Source organism: Mchenga conophoros, linkage group LG5 (assembly GCF_057382185.1).
Source record: "Mchenga conophoros isolate Kocher_MC1m ecotype Shallow Benthic linkage group LG5, M_conophoros_male_GT1.1, whole genome shotgun sequence".
Taxonomy (NCBI): Eukaryota; Metazoa; Chordata; class Actinopteri; order Cichliformes; family Cichlidae; genus Mchenga; species Mchenga conophoros.
Genome location: NC_140530.1, coordinates 30,071,239 through 30,089,447, shown reverse-complemented (window position 1 = coordinate 30,089,447; position 18,209 = coordinate 30,071,239). Strand labels below are relative to the sequence as shown.

At 40.1% G+C, this 18,209-nt stretch overlaps 1 protein-coding gene across 1 annotated transcript; it reads left to right on the top strand.

Moving 5' to 3' along the window:
• The first annotated feature begins 323 nt into the window (after positions 1–323).
• Positions 324–12,834, top strand: LOC146574822 (protein SSUH2 homolog). Its single transcript, XM_085275619.1, has 12 exons — positions 324–351; positions 2,757–2,837; positions 2,906–2,981; positions 3,065–3,194; positions 4,379–4,439; positions 4,882–5,003; positions 5,252–5,314; positions 5,402–5,478; positions 5,771–5,863; positions 11,255–11,360; positions 11,649–11,756; positions 12,366–12,834. Exons 1-12 carry the CDS (start codon positions 324–326, stop codon positions 12,504–12,506), a joined length of 1,086 nt encoding a protein of 361 aa, XP_085131745.1. The 3' UTR covers positions 12,507–12,834.
• The last annotated feature ends 5,375 nt before the right edge of the window (positions 12,835–18,209 follow it).

The window sequence follows — 18,209 nt, the reverse complement described above, 5'->3', positions numbered from 1 at the left end:
CGCAGACGCAGGGTTCGGCTCCTGATAGTCGGCGCTGAAACGCTGTCACTTCTATTAATAAACATTCAGTGCGAAGATTAAGTCAGAATCATGTTAAACTTCAGCATTCACTAAACTGCATTCGTTTGCTTCTTCAGTATATTTTAGTTTTTAAAAGAGGAGCTCCAAACATGATCCACTTGTTTTCCTTTTTGACAGTAAACTGCCGATGAAACTCATCAAGCCACCTGAACCTTGTTTCCTGAAGAATTTGATGCAGACGTTTGCCTTTGTAGTGGACAAAAAAGAAAGAAAAGCAGAAAGAAAGTGGACTTGGGAGGAAAATGCGAATTAACAGGATCTTTCTGTTTTGTACTTTGTGCAATTTCTTTTCTGTAATTTTACACATTTATTTCTTACAATTCCAATTCCAAAGAGTCACACTGACATATTTCTATCATTAACGTCAGCAGTGTTTCGTTATCATGTAGAAAAACTAAGAGATACTATAAGACTTGCGTGCATTTCTTTTAGATTAATGCATCTCAGCTAAATGTGTAGTTAAACTTATTTCTATTGTTGGAAAGACCAGTGGTCCGGCCGCTTAAATTTAAAATGGGGTGAGTGTGGCCCATGTTTTAAAATTAGTTTGCCATCCCTGCTTTAGACTTAACAAATAAGGACACATATGGATTGCTAAACTCTGAAAGAGAAAACAAGGTCAGATTTTCTGATTTAAAAATAAGTTTAATCAACTCAGGTGAAGAAAGGGAGTGCAGACCTAATATAATGTGCTCAATTTAGGCATAATGAAAGTCAGGAAATAATCAGTGATGATAATAATAGTAATGCATGATAATAAATAATCTTTTGAGACAAAGACAAAGAAAGTTGAAATGTAAAGATTTAATTTGTTGTTTTGAGTCAAACAACTGGTACGGCTTCTATACCCTTTTCAAAATGCTGTGTTTGCATGAGTTATTGAAACCGTACTGAGGATATGGAAAATATTTCTGTTTTAGCGCATACACACTAGTAACAAGTATAAGGGCGTTGAAGAGATGGTGCAGAAAACAGCATCTGGTCAGAAAGAAAAATAACACTAACCTAGAATAGTTCACCATATTTATACAAAATTAAATAGCTGTAAATGGACAGATGCAAGGATATGGATGTTAACACTGTCATGTTGAGAGAGCTAATCAAGTTGTTTTACTAGTTTCAGTTTTTGGAGTCTTTTTTTCTAGATACTGACCTCATGCCTTCGTCTGTAATCCCTCATGTGTCAGGTTAACGTAATCATTGATTCTTGAGTTGCTGGAACGGGTGATGGAGTCCTTCAGAGTCTGTGACAAAATATTAAAGTCTGTCCGGGGCTTTAGGGGCTGTCTGCACACAACCATTATTACCCTTTTCAGAAATCAATGCAGTTTCTTGTCATATCAGTGTTTGTTTTTTGGAGATGTTTGTTAAAATTAAGAGATAAGAGAGAAAATGGTAAAAGAAACCTGAACTAAAAATGTTTACTCTAACACTGGAAATGGGGTTAGTATACTACCCCCATTATCATACTTGTCATACAACAAACATCTTTGAAACTCTTTATTGCATGAGGGGGTAGCAATGGATATCCTTGCATCTGTCCGTTGACAGCCGTTTTAAGTTTTAACAAATCTGGACAACTCTTTAAAATTTGTGGGGTTTATTTCTTCTGACCAGATGCAGCTTTCTGCACCATTGTAGTTATCACATTTTACTTTTACATTTTACATTTCACATTTACTTATCACATATCACAGAAGGTGAATCATTTCCTTCTAACTAAAACTGATTCTGAAGAATGATTTCACTAACTTATCTACACAAGTCGTTTTGTAGAGCAGCCATGGCAGAAACAAGAACTGTTCAACAGAGTATACCCTTCTGTGTATTTAGAATAGAATAGAATAGAATAGAATAATCCTTTAATTGTCCCACGAGGGGAAATTTGGTTTTGACAGCAGCCACAAAGACACATATATAAACAAACAGTACACAGGACACAGAACAGAAACATACACAATTTTTTAACTTTTAATTTTTTATTTTTTTAACACAATTTAAGTCCTCTGTCTCTCTTTCTTCATTGTCAGGTTGTCTGTCTATCTCATGTCATATCACTGCAAGTCTCAGGATTGTTTTCATGCTTCATGTTCGTGTTCATGTTCATGTTTCTGGTCACCGTTTTCGCATGCGCTGAGTTCCATGTCATAGTTTTCATATTGAGTTTAGGTTATTCCAGTTTAGGTTTTGCTTTCCTTTTCCCCCCAACTCGCCTTGCCTTGTTTTCTCTTTTGGAAATCAGCCTCAATAAAAGGCCCGGCTTTTGTTATACCTCATTCCCTCTCCTGTGTCTGCTTTTGGGTTCACACCGCAAATACACCAGCCCACCTGGCCGTGGCTAACCATAGCGTGGGCATAATCATTTTTCATTGCACCAAACATTCTTCTGTGCAGGAACAGTCTTATTCAGCTCCAGCCATTCAATTCAATTCAGTTTTATAGCACCAAATCACAACAAAAAAACCAGAAAAAAAACAATCAGGGAACCTCCTATGAGCATGCACTTTGGCTACAGTGGTAAAGAAAAAAAACCTTTTAAATGGAAGGAATAAGAAACACTCAGTGCATTATGGGAATCCCCCAGCAGCCTAGATCTTTTGCAGCATAACTAAGGGAGGATTCAGGGTCACCTGATCCGTTTGGTTGAATTTTTTGTTTCTTGTTTTTCATTCCAGCTATGTACCCACCTGTCATGGCACCCCAAGCCAACATGTTTGTCAGTGTCCCAGGCTATGAAGGCACTGTGCCAGGAGGAGGTAAGAAAAGCATATAATTCCTCACATTAATGCTGTTGCTGGTACTTGAAAATTTGTCATTGATGCAGCAGGTTTCCTGCCTCCTCCCATGCCCATGGAGCCAGTAGCCCCACCCCAACCCAGCCCTGAAAATCCCGAATGGAGGTACAACATATTATCTGTGTTTCTGAGCTGCTCACCAACCAGTAGAATATTCTGGTTTAACACAGAGTTTGTGTGTATTGTAGTATCCCCTCTCTTTCTGAGGATGAGGCTCGGGAGGCATTCAAGAAATTTGTGTCATCTCATATCTGCTACAGTGAAGATCCAGTCACTCAGGGAGTCATCACCTCCATGGAGCCATTCAACACATTTAGGGTGATTAAATGTTCCACCATCACCACCATCAGTGATGCTGCGGACTGAGTTACCTCCATATCTGCCTTTACTATCTTGATCAGTCTGTTGCAGAGCTCTGGTTTGAGATGCTTTTATCCATAGTTTTCCAAACATTTGACCAAAGGACATAATTGAATGATAATGAACTGTTGAAACATGCATAATGAATTTTTTGGTAGCACTTTCTATTACAGCTAGGTAATACAGGGGTAGTAGTAGTAGGGTAAAAAGGGGGGAAAAGAGTGTAATAATGTGGTAATTTCCAAGCTTTTACTATGCAATTACCAAAGTAATAACCACTTAATATCTAAATAATATCATGGTAGCAAGAGTGGTTACAGTTGAGTAATATTGCTCAGAAATGTATGTAATAGGATAATGAGAACCCAAAAACTGCACATAATAATATGGAAATACAGCTCCACAATAAAGTGGAGTCACAAGGAAGAAACAAGAATGCTATAATGCAGTAATATGCGTTAAGTTATTACCCCTCAATTACCTGTGGTAGTTTCTGTGTAAAAAGCAGGAAACAGTGCTGCAAAATGCAAAACCACCTGTTTAAATTTAATAACATATTAAGAACCTATTAAAGCTAAAAAGTGTGTGATTATTATCTAAAAACAACTGTGGCAGTTTGCCTAATAAAACAGGAAATACAGCTGCAACATGCAAAAAGCATATTTAAAACACATACCTTGTAGGTTAACTAGTTAACCTGCTATTACCCCCTTATTACTGAGCTGTAATAGAAAGTGCGACCATTTTCTTCTCAAAAACTTCAGAGCTTTTAGTAAGTGTCCAGAGCTGCTGAAGTAGTAGTTTGCCAGAACTTTTCATCACATCCTCAAGATTCTTGCAAGAAGCTCAAAGAATATGGAATACCCGTTCCAAGTACTGGTTTTACCACAAAATTTGTTATGCAGTAATATGATGCCCAGTTATATGGCAACAACCCGGAAATACATTGTATGGTATAATGTGCGATACTGATTGGGTTTAACAAATTTTGTGTAGGATTTAATGGGAGAGACATTTCTTGCACATGATGCATAGAAACGTATGTTTCACTTTCACTCTGATGTGAAATATAGAGAAATTAGCACAGTAATGTTATCAGCAAATCCAGTTTCTCTCAGTAAAGTCTGTTTTTTGTTCCTTAGTACCGTCTGGAGACATTCACTGAGTCCAGGTCAACTGACTGGGCCCACAAACCACATGAAGGTAAACGCACATTTTCATTTTGTTAAATCCAAATCTGATGTGGAGCCATTAAAATGGTCATTTTCATTTGTTTCCTTGAGCCACCATGTTCTGTTATTATAGAGCAAGGCTGGATGCTTTTTAATCTGATGGTAGAGTTTTGTTGTTTCCTGTTACCAAACCACATTTTTCACTTTGTTCTTGACCACACTCAAAGTTTATGGCCTTGTGAGGGATTAAAAACAATAGTGTGATACTCAGAGCCTATTATGAATCAAACTCCAGAACAACTGATTAATCAATAGTGTTTTACCTGAAAGAGTTAAACCTGGAAACACTTGCTTTGGTTTTCATAACAAATGGCTCTTTTATTGATCCTTGCATAAATCTACTGACAATGCAGTAACTTACTATACTAGTAGTTTATTGACTGCCATTTTCTGTGATCTCGTGTATTTAAAAGGTGAGCCTGCTGACTTTTACACCCAGCCCGCTCCACGACCATGGGAGGTCCAGGCCACACACCCCAAACATTTCAGTGACCACACAGAGAAGATCCGGGTGCCCTACACGTCCTCCGTCAAGGTGGCTGAATAACAAAAGCTATCTGTCAAAGTGCTGGGTTACCTGCAGTTTGGTTCTGAGCTTTAAGCTTGAAGACATATATACTTAAAGAATTTTCCAGATGAATTTTGATGGATCTTTAGTTGTCCATGAGATGGTTCTACAGCTCATCTTTTCCTGAGTTTATTGAGGCTTTAAAACCATGAACACGTGAAATTTTTTTACCTTTTGCTCATTTTTAACTTTTTTTTTTGTGTGTTTGTGTTTAGGAATGCCACACATGCCATGCAGCAGGTACTGAGCAATGCAAGGAGTGCAGTGGAAGTGGAAAAGTAAGGAAACTCTCAATAGTAAATAATAAGACATGAAAAGTCTGATCAAGGTACAATTAAAACATTTGCTTATTTGTGTGGTTGTAGAAAGCGTGCCCGATGTGTAATGGTGCGGCAAAGTCCGATCCAGCCTGCACTCACTGTAATGGCACAGGCAAAGACAGGTACTGAATGGTCACACAAACTGAAAATAAAACGGAAAAAATACCAGTTTTATGACTGTGCATATGCTGGGGATATACGATTAATTACAGTAACTAATTAGAAAAGGACAGATGCAAAATTTCCTAAAAATGTCTAAGCAAAGAAATACTGCAATAAGTAAAAGTTCAGTAATTTTTTAAAATAATAATAGAAGTAAAAATAAACAAATACCATATTTTTAAAAAATAAAGCAAAATCTGCAATGTCTGTAAGTAACCAAAAATAATGAGTTATGTGTCTGTGTGTGTTTAGGTGTACAAAGTGTGATGGTAGGGGGGAAAAGCAATGTGAAACCTGTAAAGGAAAATGTCAACTGCTGACTTACATTGAGCTAAAAGTGGAATGGTGAGTACAACAGCAGTTTCCTATATTTCAGTGGCTTTATCAGAGTCCTTGAAGATTGGGTTCTTCAGTGTCTTTTAGGAATCATCTGGAAAACTCAAATGGTCCTAGAGGAGGTTTCAGAAGTATATAAAAAGTTTTTATACATTTCAATTCATTTAACCTGTTTTTGGCAGATATCCATGAATTATTTCGGGCATTAAAATGGTCCATGGAGAAGTTTTAGAAGGCTTTGAAAAGTCAGCGGAAATTAGCAAGGTCCTGAGTTCAACTCCACCATCTGGTCAGGGAGTGTGAATGTTCTCTGTGGGTACTCGGTAGGGCCGGACCATATCATACTGTTCACGGTAATACCAGTATAATGTTGGGCAACGATAAGAAAATGAAATATCGCAATAGAATATGGGTAAAACGCGCATGCGCAGTGCCTTTGTTTTCATACGCACATGGCGGAAAAAGCATGGCGGCGACGAAGAATGAGAAGGGCGAAAGCGGATCGTTGAATAAAACAGATGAACCAGAACTGGTTTGTAAAAATGCTGCAGCATCAGTGATGTGGAACTGGGTTAGCTTTCGTCCGTCAGATACACAACAAAGCACTATTTTTGGTAGACCATGCTAGCGGGCCGTCGTTATTACCGTGTTTTTTGGAAAATATGGCACACTTAAAATCAATCCTTTGATTTGTCTGAAAGTCGACAGTGCCCCTTATAATCCTGTGTGCCTTATGTATGAATCCTGGTTGTGTTCACTGACCTCGAAACGATTTTATGTGGTACACGGCGCTCGAAAATCTGTCAAATGTTTTGGTATGACTAAGCTACGAACCCACACGGCTATCGCAGGCAGGCGCCTCGTGGAGTGATACGTACTGTGCTTCAACATAATATTACCGTATTATGTGTGTATAACCTCTTTTTAAGTTTTGTGGATATTATACATGGTTATGCCTATGATATGTCAGCCAATTTCCACTGGAAATGCCTTTTGGTTAAACTGTCAGCAACTAATAAAGTTGTGGAGTTGTAAAGTGTTTTGTCTAGTGTCAATTATATCGTCAGTTATATCGTTATCGCAAATTTTCAAATGTATATTGTGATAAATATTTTTGGTCATATCGCCCTGCTCTAGTACTCGGGCCTCCTCCCACATCCAAGGATTGGGGTTAGATTAACTGGTGATTATAAATTGCCCTTGGGTGTGAACGGTTGTCTCTCTGTGTTAACCCTGTGACAGACTAGCAGTCTGTCCAAGGTGTACCCCGCCTCTACACCTATGGTAGCCTGAATAGGCTCAAGCTCCGATGCAACCCTGATAAGAACAAGCAGAAGAGATATGATTGTGAAGGTTCTTGGTCATCCATGTCATCATAGTCTAAAGAAAAGACGTTTCACCTCTCATCTGAGATATGAGTTCTTTAGAAATAAGCGGAAGAGAATTAATGGTGGTTTGACAGATGCTTTGGTGCCCTCTAGTCAATATAGATCAAAATTACATGCTGCTAGTTTAAATTGAAAGCAGTAGAAACTGTTAATTGTTTAAAGCTTAAAATGTATTAAATCATGTAACGTTGTATTCAGCTGGGATGGGCTCCAGCGCCCCCCGCGACCCTGAAAAGGATAAGCGGAAGCGAATGGATGGATGGATGGATGGAACGTTGTATTCATCAGAATCTACATTGTGGGCCATTTATATGGATACACCGTAATAACATGGGAATGGTTGGTGATATTAAAGTCCTGTTTGTGGCACATTAGTATATGTGAGGGGGAAAACTCCTCAAGATGGGTGGTGACCACGGTGGCCATTTAGAAGTCGGCCATCTTGGATACAACTTTTGTTTTTTCAATAGGAAGAGGGCCATGTGACACATCAAACTTATTGGTAATGTCACAAGAAAAACAATGGTGTGCTTGGTTTCAACGTAACTTTATTCTTTCATCAGTTATTTACAAGTTTCTCTTTGTTCACAGCCATTGACTGTCATGGTTCTGGGTCGTTTCGACCCAGCATTTTGAATTTCTTATGTTTTGGTTTATTTTTACATTATGGATTATTTTCTTATTCTCTGGTGCTTTGATCATGATTATAAATATGTCTTATTCTTGGTGAGGGATTAGTTCTTCGGTGGTGTCTCATGTTTAATATTGTTTGAGTTCCATGTGTTATATTCTTTCTGTCTGCCTCTTAGTGTCAAGTCTGCGTCTTTGTGATTTGTTTCATGTTTCCTGTTTTATTTTGATTGTCCCAGTATGTTGTCAGTGTGTTCAGTTTTACTGCTCCCCTGTCTCATTAGTCTTATTTCTCCCAGCTGTGTCTCCCTCCTGTTGCCCATTCCCTGATTACCGCCTTGCGTATATAAGCACTGTGTTTTCCTGTGTTCTCTGTTGCGTCGTACCCTCACGTTATCTGCCAGCCAGCCAGCCAATTAATTTTTGTATTAGTTTGTACTCAGTTTAGTTTCTGTTCCATTGCTCCAGCAATAAAGCTGTGTATTTTGATTTCACGTCTGCCTCCGAGTCCTGCATTTTGGGTCCTATCTAGTGATGGGCAGATGAAGCCCCATGAAGCACTGAAGCTTTTCATCCAATTGGTTCACCCCAACGCGAAGCTTCATGAAGCTTCATTTGCTCTAGCAGGACACCTACTGGACGTAAAAATAATAGCTGGCATGAATTTGAAGAGTGTGGCATTTTGCACACAGCAGTATGGGAAATGATTATTTGGAAATGCTTGAAATGGAAATGATCATTTACTGTGAGGTGAGGTGTGGTTGGGGTGTGAACAGTGGTTGTGCTTTTGTAACGTTGAGGTATGGACAGCTACACACTGAGGCTTTGAGCCTCAGTCCTGCCTGTTCACATTTTATTCTGTAAAAACTAAATTTTCACTGCTTTTATGACCTTTTTAGTGGGGAGAACATAGCTAGGATTTAATGATTTAACAAATCTTTTGAATCCTTTGTCCTCCACAATGCTAAATGGCTGGGAGTCCTCAATCACCATGCTGACCAGGTCTTCATCTATTTGAGATTGTTCTCCTGAGGAAAGACAATAAAGATAAAGCACAAATATAAATATCACATACGTAACTTATAACAGTTGTATAATATTGTTATATCATTTAGTAACATTACTGCATCCTATATTATCATTGCATTTGATGGCTCACCTGGTCTTGCTCCACAATCGGTGTCCCCCTTATTCTCATGCAAAGCTCTGTAGTGCCTAAGCATGGATAAGGTGTTGTTGTTGTTATATCCCAGCTCCCTGGCACATAGAAAACACTTCACCTTGTACAAAAGTCAAGACAGCTCAACATAAATTGTATTGCACCATCAGTATCATGAAAATACATCTTCTGTAGAAATTTACATACCTTGTTGGGAGGAATAAGATCAAAATGTTCCCACACAGGGGAGGACATCCTCCTCTTCTTAGCTGGCTCCATTCTCTCCTGACTTTCCTCACTCTCATAAACCTCCAAACGGTCTCCAAACTCTCACTCTCCATCAAACACCCACATTTTTGAATGAAGTCTGAGGGGTTTATATCGCTGTCATATCTCGCGGCAAAGTTCGAACCACTTCATGAACCAGTCACGTGGTACAGCCGGGCAGCGAGGCTTCGGACGTCATCATTTTCAGCTCCTCCCATAAATGAAGCAAGCCTCGATACGCGCTTCGCGGAAACGCCCCCTCCATTACTCGACACACGCTCCGAAGCCTCGATACAGAACGTCCCATCACTAGTCCTATCTCCCTGCCTGCCCGCACACAGCCATGACATTGACATGTCGAAGAGGTTAACACGTGAGGAGTGGATCGAAATTATGTTGCTGTCTGGTGAACGCAGTTAATCGGGTCATTGCAGCAGATTTCAATGCAAGACACCCTATGAGACCCCCCATCTCCCATGCTACAGTTAGCAAACTGCTTGCTAAGTTTCGTGAAACTGGTTCAGTGTTGGATTTGCCAAAATGTGGACGCAAGAAAACTGTCACTAATGAAGAAACATCAGTGGCTGTCCTAGCTTCATTCAGCAAGAGCCCACAGCGTAGCACTCGCTGCATGTCACTGGAGAGTGGCATTAGTCAAACATCCCTTCGGCGGATATTAGCTACTCACTCATGGCATCCTTACAAACTCCAGCTACTGCACCATCTCAACGAGGATGACCCAGATCGGCGCACAGAATTTGCAGGATGCGCAAAACAAAAATTGGAACAGGACCCTCAGTTCACGCAGAAGATTTTGTTCAGTGATGAGGCAAACTTTTATGTGAATGGCGAAGTTAACAAACAAAACCACCGCTATTGGTCTGACACTAACCCACATTGGATGGATCCCTCCAAGACTGTTGGAGCAACAAGTGATGGTTTGGTGTGGTATATGGGGTACAACGATAGTGGGTCCATTCTTCATCAATGCAAATGGTAAATGGCCTGTATTTGTATAGCGCTTTACTCAGTCCCTAAGGACCCCAAAGCGCTTTACACTACATTCAGTCATTCACCCATTCACACACACATTCACACACTGGCAATGGCAAGCTACATTGTAGCCACAGCTGCCCAGGGGCGCACTGACAGAGGCGAGGATGCAAACCTCAAGGCCACTGGATATTTGAAATTGCTACATGATGATGCGTTTCCCTCTTTATGCACTGAAGCAGGCACGTTCCCTGAGTTTTTTCAGCAAGATGGTGCACCACCACATTATGGGTGCCAGGTCCGAGCATTCCTAGATGAACAGTTTCCTGTAAAGTGGATTGGTCGTCGTGGGCCAGTTGAATGGCCCCCAAGGTCTCCCGATCTGACCCCGTTAGACTTTTCTCTTTGGGGTCATCTGAAGGCAATTGTCTATGATGTGAAGATACGAGATGTGCAGCACCTGAAACTACGGATACTGGATGCCTGTGCTGGCATTTCTCCTGCGGTGTTACTATCAGTGTGTGAAGAGTGGGAGAAGAGGGTTGCATTGACAATCCAACACAATGGGCAGCACACTGAACACATTTTATAAGTGGTCAGAAACTTGTAAATAACTCATGAACGAATAAAGTTACGTTGAAACCAAGCACACCATTGTTTTTCTTGTGACATTACCAATAAGTTTGATGTGTCACATGGCCCTCTTCCTATTGAAAAAAACAAAAGTTGTATCCAAGATGGCCGACTTCTAAATAACCACCATGGTCACCACCCATCTTGAGGAGTTTGCCCCCTCACATATACTAATGTGCCACAAACAGGACTTTAATATCACCAACCATTCCCATGTTATTACAGTGTATCCATATAAATGGCCCACCCTGTAGAGTGTGTGTTACATCAGTATTATATATTTGATGGATACAGCATGAATATAGTTCATATCTGTGTGTTTGTGTTTAGGAAAAACCATGTGGAAGATCATCTGGTGGAGCAGAGCTGTGGTCTGAAGAGTGATAAGCTGCGCTCAGTAAAAGGGAAAGAGCTGTTCAAGAGCAGCCAGAACCTGGTAAACACACACACACACACACACAATGTAGCTTCACTTTGAATCCTAATACCAAAATTTCATACAAAAAAAACTACATCTCAGTAATTTCACACAGTAGTTTGGAATGTTGTATTCTATGTTTGAAATGTTGAAATAATCTCCATAAATTAAACATAAAGCCACTGCAGGAACTCACCTCAGGCAGGTGTAGTTGAGATAAATGTAAAGGAAAGGTTGGGGAGAAGGAAAACACATTGCTGGGGTTAGCGGTGTGAATATTGTGAATTAAACTCTTGCTTCTCTCAGGTCTACCCACTGCTTGGGTTTAAACCGCAAGCAGTCTCTCAGGCTTCTGAGCGTCTGATCAAAGAACATCAAACTAACTATGGCAAAACCTCCAGGATTCTGCAGCAGGTAGGCCGACACACAGCTCAAGAGAGAAATTAGGAACAATCTTCTCCAGTAGTGGAGGGAAAGAAAACAGCTATCCTTGTTCCATCAGCAGCTAATTCTAGTTGAAATATAATTGATTCGAGCTGAAATTCCATTATTTGTAGTTGAAGCAGCAAGGAAAACGTGCAAAGTTTACTTTAGACTTCTGTTTTGAGTCTATAGGCTATAGTGTAGTCACCCCCAGTGGCCAGCCTGTGCTGGTGTGCCTGTGTTAATCTGCAATTTATTGCTTTGCTCTGCAAATTATTTAACTTAACTGATTCCTCAGTTAGTCAATAGAAAAATCAATAGACTGTTCAATTACTAAAGTTATCAACTGCTACAGAAGCTCGAGGGATAAGGTGTCCTATAAAGATAACTAAAGCCATCTTGAATGATTTGATGGTGGTTGAAGAGTTAGCTGTTACATAAACACTCAAAAGGGGAATTAATTGTTGGAATTTTTGTTAAAGAAAAGGACATAAAGGTTTGAAGTCAATGCTAAGCTAAAGTATTCTGACTCAAGCTGACCCCCTCTGATGCTGTTGAAAGTTTTCCTTTAATATGAATCCCCATCTCTCTCTCTTTCAGAGGCAGGCGGTCGAGCTGATCCCCATCACTCAGGTGAACTACAAGTGGAAAGACAAGAGCTACGTCTACTACGTGTACGGCAACGAGCGCAAAGCCAGTGCTGATGACTACCCAGAGACCTGCTGCTGCGTCATCCTGTAGACCACAGGTGTCTGGTGTCCTGCAAGTTTTAGTGAGTCCTTGATCCAACACAGCTGATTTAAAGGCTAAATTACCTCTTCAACATGTGTTGAAGTTCTCCAGAGGTCTGGTAATGAACTAATCATTTGATTCAGGTGTGTTGACCCAGGGTGAGATCTAAAACCTGCAGGACACTGACCCTCGAGGCCTGGAGTTTGACACCCCTGCTGTAGACTGACAAATGCACACAGCTGAAAGCAATTAAACATGTACTCATTCTTCTCTTTTTTTAACATCAGTCTTCCTTCTTCCATATATCATGAGGATTTCATTTATTAGGGTAAGAAAAGCAAACCATACCTGTGTTTAAAAAAATAACAGTATCTAGTATTCTGTTCAACATTTTCTTAAAATAAAAATAAATAAAATAAAAAATAAAAACACTATACTGTGGAGGTATCAAAGGATGACACGAGAGATCCCAATATTTTACTCCAATTTTAATCTCGGCTTCTCACAACTGAACACTCAAGGTGCCAAAAACCAAACCCTCTCACTTCCAAGCCATCACACGTTTCTTGACACGGTAGAGCCATTTGTGTATCGCAACCAATTTAACACAGCGCTTGTTGTTCTGTGCCTAAAAACTGCGTCATATTGAAAAATTCATTAAAAATCATGCTTGACAATTGACATGACTTTCTCAATGGATTCCTCTTTTTTGGAAACCTGGGCTAAATTTGTGTGCATCTCATTCCACTGCATAAATCTAGAGAAGAATATTTCTGGTCAAATTCAGCATGCTCAATGGAATATAACACTACATAAAATTTTTATTAAAAATCATCTCTGATCGTTGACATGAAATTGTCAGTTGAATACTTCTCTGGGTTACCTTCTCTACATGTGTGCCAACTTTCATCACAAAATGCTGCAAGATTCCAGCGAATATTTCTACTCAAATTCAACAAGGTTATTTTAATCAACAAAAATTACAAAATAAAATAATTTTTGATAGTTGACAGGAAATTCTCCACAAATTCTTCTTCCCTGCAACTCACACTACATGTCTGCAAAGTTTCACCTCCAGCCACTGCAACTCTTTTTTTTTTTGCCTTTATTGGGCTTAAAGGCAAAAACCACTTTCCTTGGTGGTGTTGATCCCCCCAATTCTGGAAGTCTGGATTGGCTGTCTGTTTAAAAAGTCCTAAACCCTGATCCTATCAGTCAGTGCAGAGCTTAGATGAAGCCGATGTGTGAGGGGACTTTCCCAGTTGTAACTGCCTCAAAAGCCCAATAGGGCTACTTCCTCTGATACACACCAAAGTGTGAGTAGACTTGCAGGCCCAGCAGCTCCCCTGTAGCTCAGTGCCTTGGACAACTGAGCCCTACGAATCTTTTAGTTTTAAAGGGTTGTAGTAAGAACACGTCACACATTTTTATGGTTTTATAACATTAGAATCCTATTTTACAATTTCTTTGTGAATTTGGGGTATTGTGATTCATTGTATTTTTGAGCATGATAGTTTCCTTTAGGGTTTATTATAGCCTCTGTCTCTGTTTATATTGGAGTGTTTATTTATGTCAGGGGTGGGAGAACTCCAGGCCTCAAGGGCCGGTGTCCTGCAGGTTTTAAATGTGTCCTTGATCCAACACAACTGATTTAAATGACTAAGTTACTTCCTAAACATGTCTTGAAGTGCTCCAGAGGACTTAATGAAATAATCATTTGATTCAGGTGTGTTGACCCAGTGTCATATCTAAAACCTGCAGGACATCAGCCCTTGAGGCCTGGAGTTCCCCACCCCTGGTTTATGTAATATCTAGTTATCTTCCTTTGTGATAACTTTCTGTTTCTAAGTCATGTCCCTGTGTCTGCTTTCTCCAAATGATATTCTGTTTTTCCCATTTAGTTGTGCCCTTTCTTCTCATTCAGCTATATCTCCTTTCCTGTTTTCAGCATGTCTGTGTGTTTTTGTTAGTTTCTCTTAGCTGTTGATATAATACGGACTCTATTATTAAATGAAAAGAACAAATTAGAATACACCACTGAAACGTTCTGCTGATGTTTTTAAAGTTTCCATGTTACCAGGCTGTAGAGGGCTCTGAATATTTAAACCGTTTCAGATCCATTACACTCACAGTCTTATGTTAAAATTTCAAAGGACAGCATTATATTTTTGATATTAAAAGTAACTCTGGGCCTCTGTGGAGTGTGCAGATGATCTCATCACTGTCCAAAAATGAATAAAAAAAAAAAAAACATAAGGAGTGCCGAATCCTTCAATAATACAGACTATTAGCGTAACAGGTGTGTAGCATCGCTAACTAGCTAGCAACAAGCCTCCAACACAGTGCGTATGCTAGCGGCTAATCTAGCAAACAAATTAACTGCTACACACCTGTTACTCTATTAGTCTAATACTCTAATGTTCTTTGATTTTATCATTTAAGACTGTGAGTGTAATGGATTTTAAACGGTTTAAATATTCAGAGCCGTCTACTGTGTATGTGTAAACTTTAAAAACAGCAGCAGGTTTCAGTAGTGTAGTCTAATTATAGAATCCATATTGTATCAACAGCTACATTCATCCTGGGGAGAAACTAATGAGGGAGACCATAAGGACTAAGCTGGGTTTCCTGGGTCCAGAGGTTTGGAGAAACTTTTTCCCATTCTTTCATCACAGCTGTCCTGTGCCAGATGTTCTGTTGACCCACTGAGAGACTTCAATTAAGAAACACCAGGAAGACTGAAGCTCATGGCATTGATCAAGCAGGACTCATGATCTCCACCAGCAGTTCTCTCAGAGCTCCACCGCAGGCCCACCCCAGAAGATGGATACACCCAGCATTTTATGAACTCTTTGATGGAGACCTTTGGTTTGTGTAATGTTATAAATACTCGGATACTCCCCAGTGGGTCCGGGCTTTTACATAAAGATATTATATTCAGTCCTGTAGAACGTTACACATTTAAAAATATATTATCCTCTCTGGGTACTCTAGTATGAATAACTCTGAATTACTTTATGGTGAATAACACACTATCTGCAAAAAACTGTGAAAGAATTCCAGATCACAAGTTTGTAGTTCGACATACAAGTGGTGACCTTTGACCTTCATCAGGTTTTATTTAATCATGTCAGAGAAAATCAAATATGTTCTTCATGTAGCTGAGTACATCAAGTGTTTAAAACGGAAGCTGTGCAGTAGTGATGGGACGTTCTGTATCGAGGCTTCGGAGCGTGTGTCGAGTAATTGAGGGGGCGTTTCCGCGAAGCGCGTATCGAGGCTTGCTTCATTTATGGGAGGAGCTGAAAATGATGACGTCCGAAGCCTCGCTGCCCGGCTGTACCACGTGACTGGTTCATGAAGTGGTTCGAACTTTGCCGCGAGATATGACAGCGATATAAACCCCTCAGACTTCATTCAAAAATGTGGGTGTTTGATGGAGAGTTGCGGTTAGTGAGAGTTTGGAGACCGTATGGAGGTTTATGAGCGTGAGGAAAGTCAGGAGAGAATGGAGCCAGCTAAGAAGAGGAGGATGTCCTCCCCTGTGTGGGAACATTTTGATCTTATTCCTCCCAACAAGGTATGTAAATTTCTACAGAAGATGTATTTTCATGATACTGATGGTGCAATACAATTTATGTTGAGCTGTCTTGACTTTTGTACAAGGTGAAGTGTTTGCTATGTGCCAGGGAGCTGGGATATAACAGCAACACCTCATCCATGCTTAGGCACTACAGAGCTTTGCATGAGAATAAGGGGGACACCGATTGTGGAGCAAGACCAGGTGAGCCATCAAATGCAATGATAATATAGGATGCAGTAATGTTACTAAATGATATAACAATATTATACAACTGTTATAAGTTACGTGTGTGATATTTATATTTGTGCTTTATCTTTATTGTCTTTCCTCAGGAGAACAATCTCAAATAGATGAAGACCTGGTCAGCATGGTGATTGAGGACTCCCAGCCATTTAGCATTGTGGAGGACAAAGGATTCAAAAGATTTGTTAAATCATTAAATCCTAGCTATGTTCTCCCCACTAAAAAGGTCATAAAAGCAGTGAAAATTTAGTTTTTACAGAATAAAATGTGAACAGGCAGGACTGAGGCTCAAAGCCTCAGTGTGTAGCTGTCCATACCTCAACGTTACAAAAGCACAACCACTGTCCACACCACAACCACACCTCACCTCACAGTAAATGATCATTTCCATTTCAAGCATTTCCAAATAATCATTTCCCATACTGCCACTATAAATATACACAGTATACTGCCATCACTACAATATACATGTTTTACACACTCCTTTTGTTGTTGACATTTACAGGCTGTGTGCAAAATGCCACACTCTTCAAATTCATGCCAGCTATTATTTTTACGTCCAGTAGGTGTCCTGCTAGAGCAAATGAAGCTTCATGAAGCTTCGCGTTGGGGTGAACCAATTGGATGAAAAGCTTCAGTGCTTCATGGGGCTTCATCTGCCCATCACTACTGTGCAGGTCTGAGATCAGCAGCTCTCTGAAACACCAAACCGGTCCTGTTAATGCTGATATATATAGTGACACAGTTACAGGGGTGAGTAATCCTTTTGACTTTTTGTCTTTAACTTTAAAACAGCTGCAGCTTTCACTGACAGCACATGTGGTACTTTAACCTTTGTACTGTTTTCATCAGTTAATTTTGCAGTTAACATGTGAACATGCTGGATGATCTGTCTGCTGTCACTGGTTGGTGCTGAGGTCTGAATCTGAGGGCAGCTCCTGTAATCACAACGAGAACAGAATCATCACAAACTGAAATATAAAGTTTATTTCTCAAAGTTCTGCACAGGAGCTGAAGCAGAATGCAGCCTGTTGCATTTACAGTATAATGCTTGTAATAAAAGTACACTAACGGTAATTAGTGACTGAGCAACCTGGGGCGTTTCTCTTGATTTCTTTAGTCAGGGTAAATTCATTCACCTGCACGGATTAGCTAAACGAACTTTTCAAAACAAGTTTCCCCGACAACCGAGTGCTCATCTTAGCTAGCTAGGTCTCAGGACCTAGCTAAGGACGGTATTAATGGATTAGCTTATAAACACGTTTAACTTACCGAAAAAGTGCACCGGGGCCTCGGGTCCTTTTGTCGGGTAGTCCAGTTTACTGAAGAACACCTCAGGCTGTCCATGGCGTTATTTTTCTGCCACTATTCTGAGCGCACTTAAAAAAATTGCAGGCGCTTAATTTTTTTTACGTGCGCTCAGAATAGTGGCACAAAAATAACGCCATAGCTGTCAAGTTAAAACAGTCGGTCGTGGTTTTGTAACGTAAACGCTGGCCCTCTCTCTCCTACGCTCTATCTGCTATTCCCGAACAGAGATATACAAGTCTCTCCGTGACTGCAGCTGCCAGTCAAAGCTGTTATGATGACGTTACGCCCCAATTTAACATCACCGTGGTAGGAATTTGAATCAAACTTATGGGAAAGGAGACCCCTTGGACATAAATCAGCGTGATGAGAATTATTGATAACAAAAGAAAGAATCTTTGGAAAAAATGTATCTGAGGAGAATTAATTTATTTTAGTCTGACCTCAGTCCCATCCGCTAACATGGAGGAGGCGGGGTTTATGACCCATACTGCAGCCAGACACCAGGGGGCGATAGGGACGTTTTGGCTTCATGTTTTGGGCGTCGTCCACGTTTTCTACAACTAGATCCGCTATCC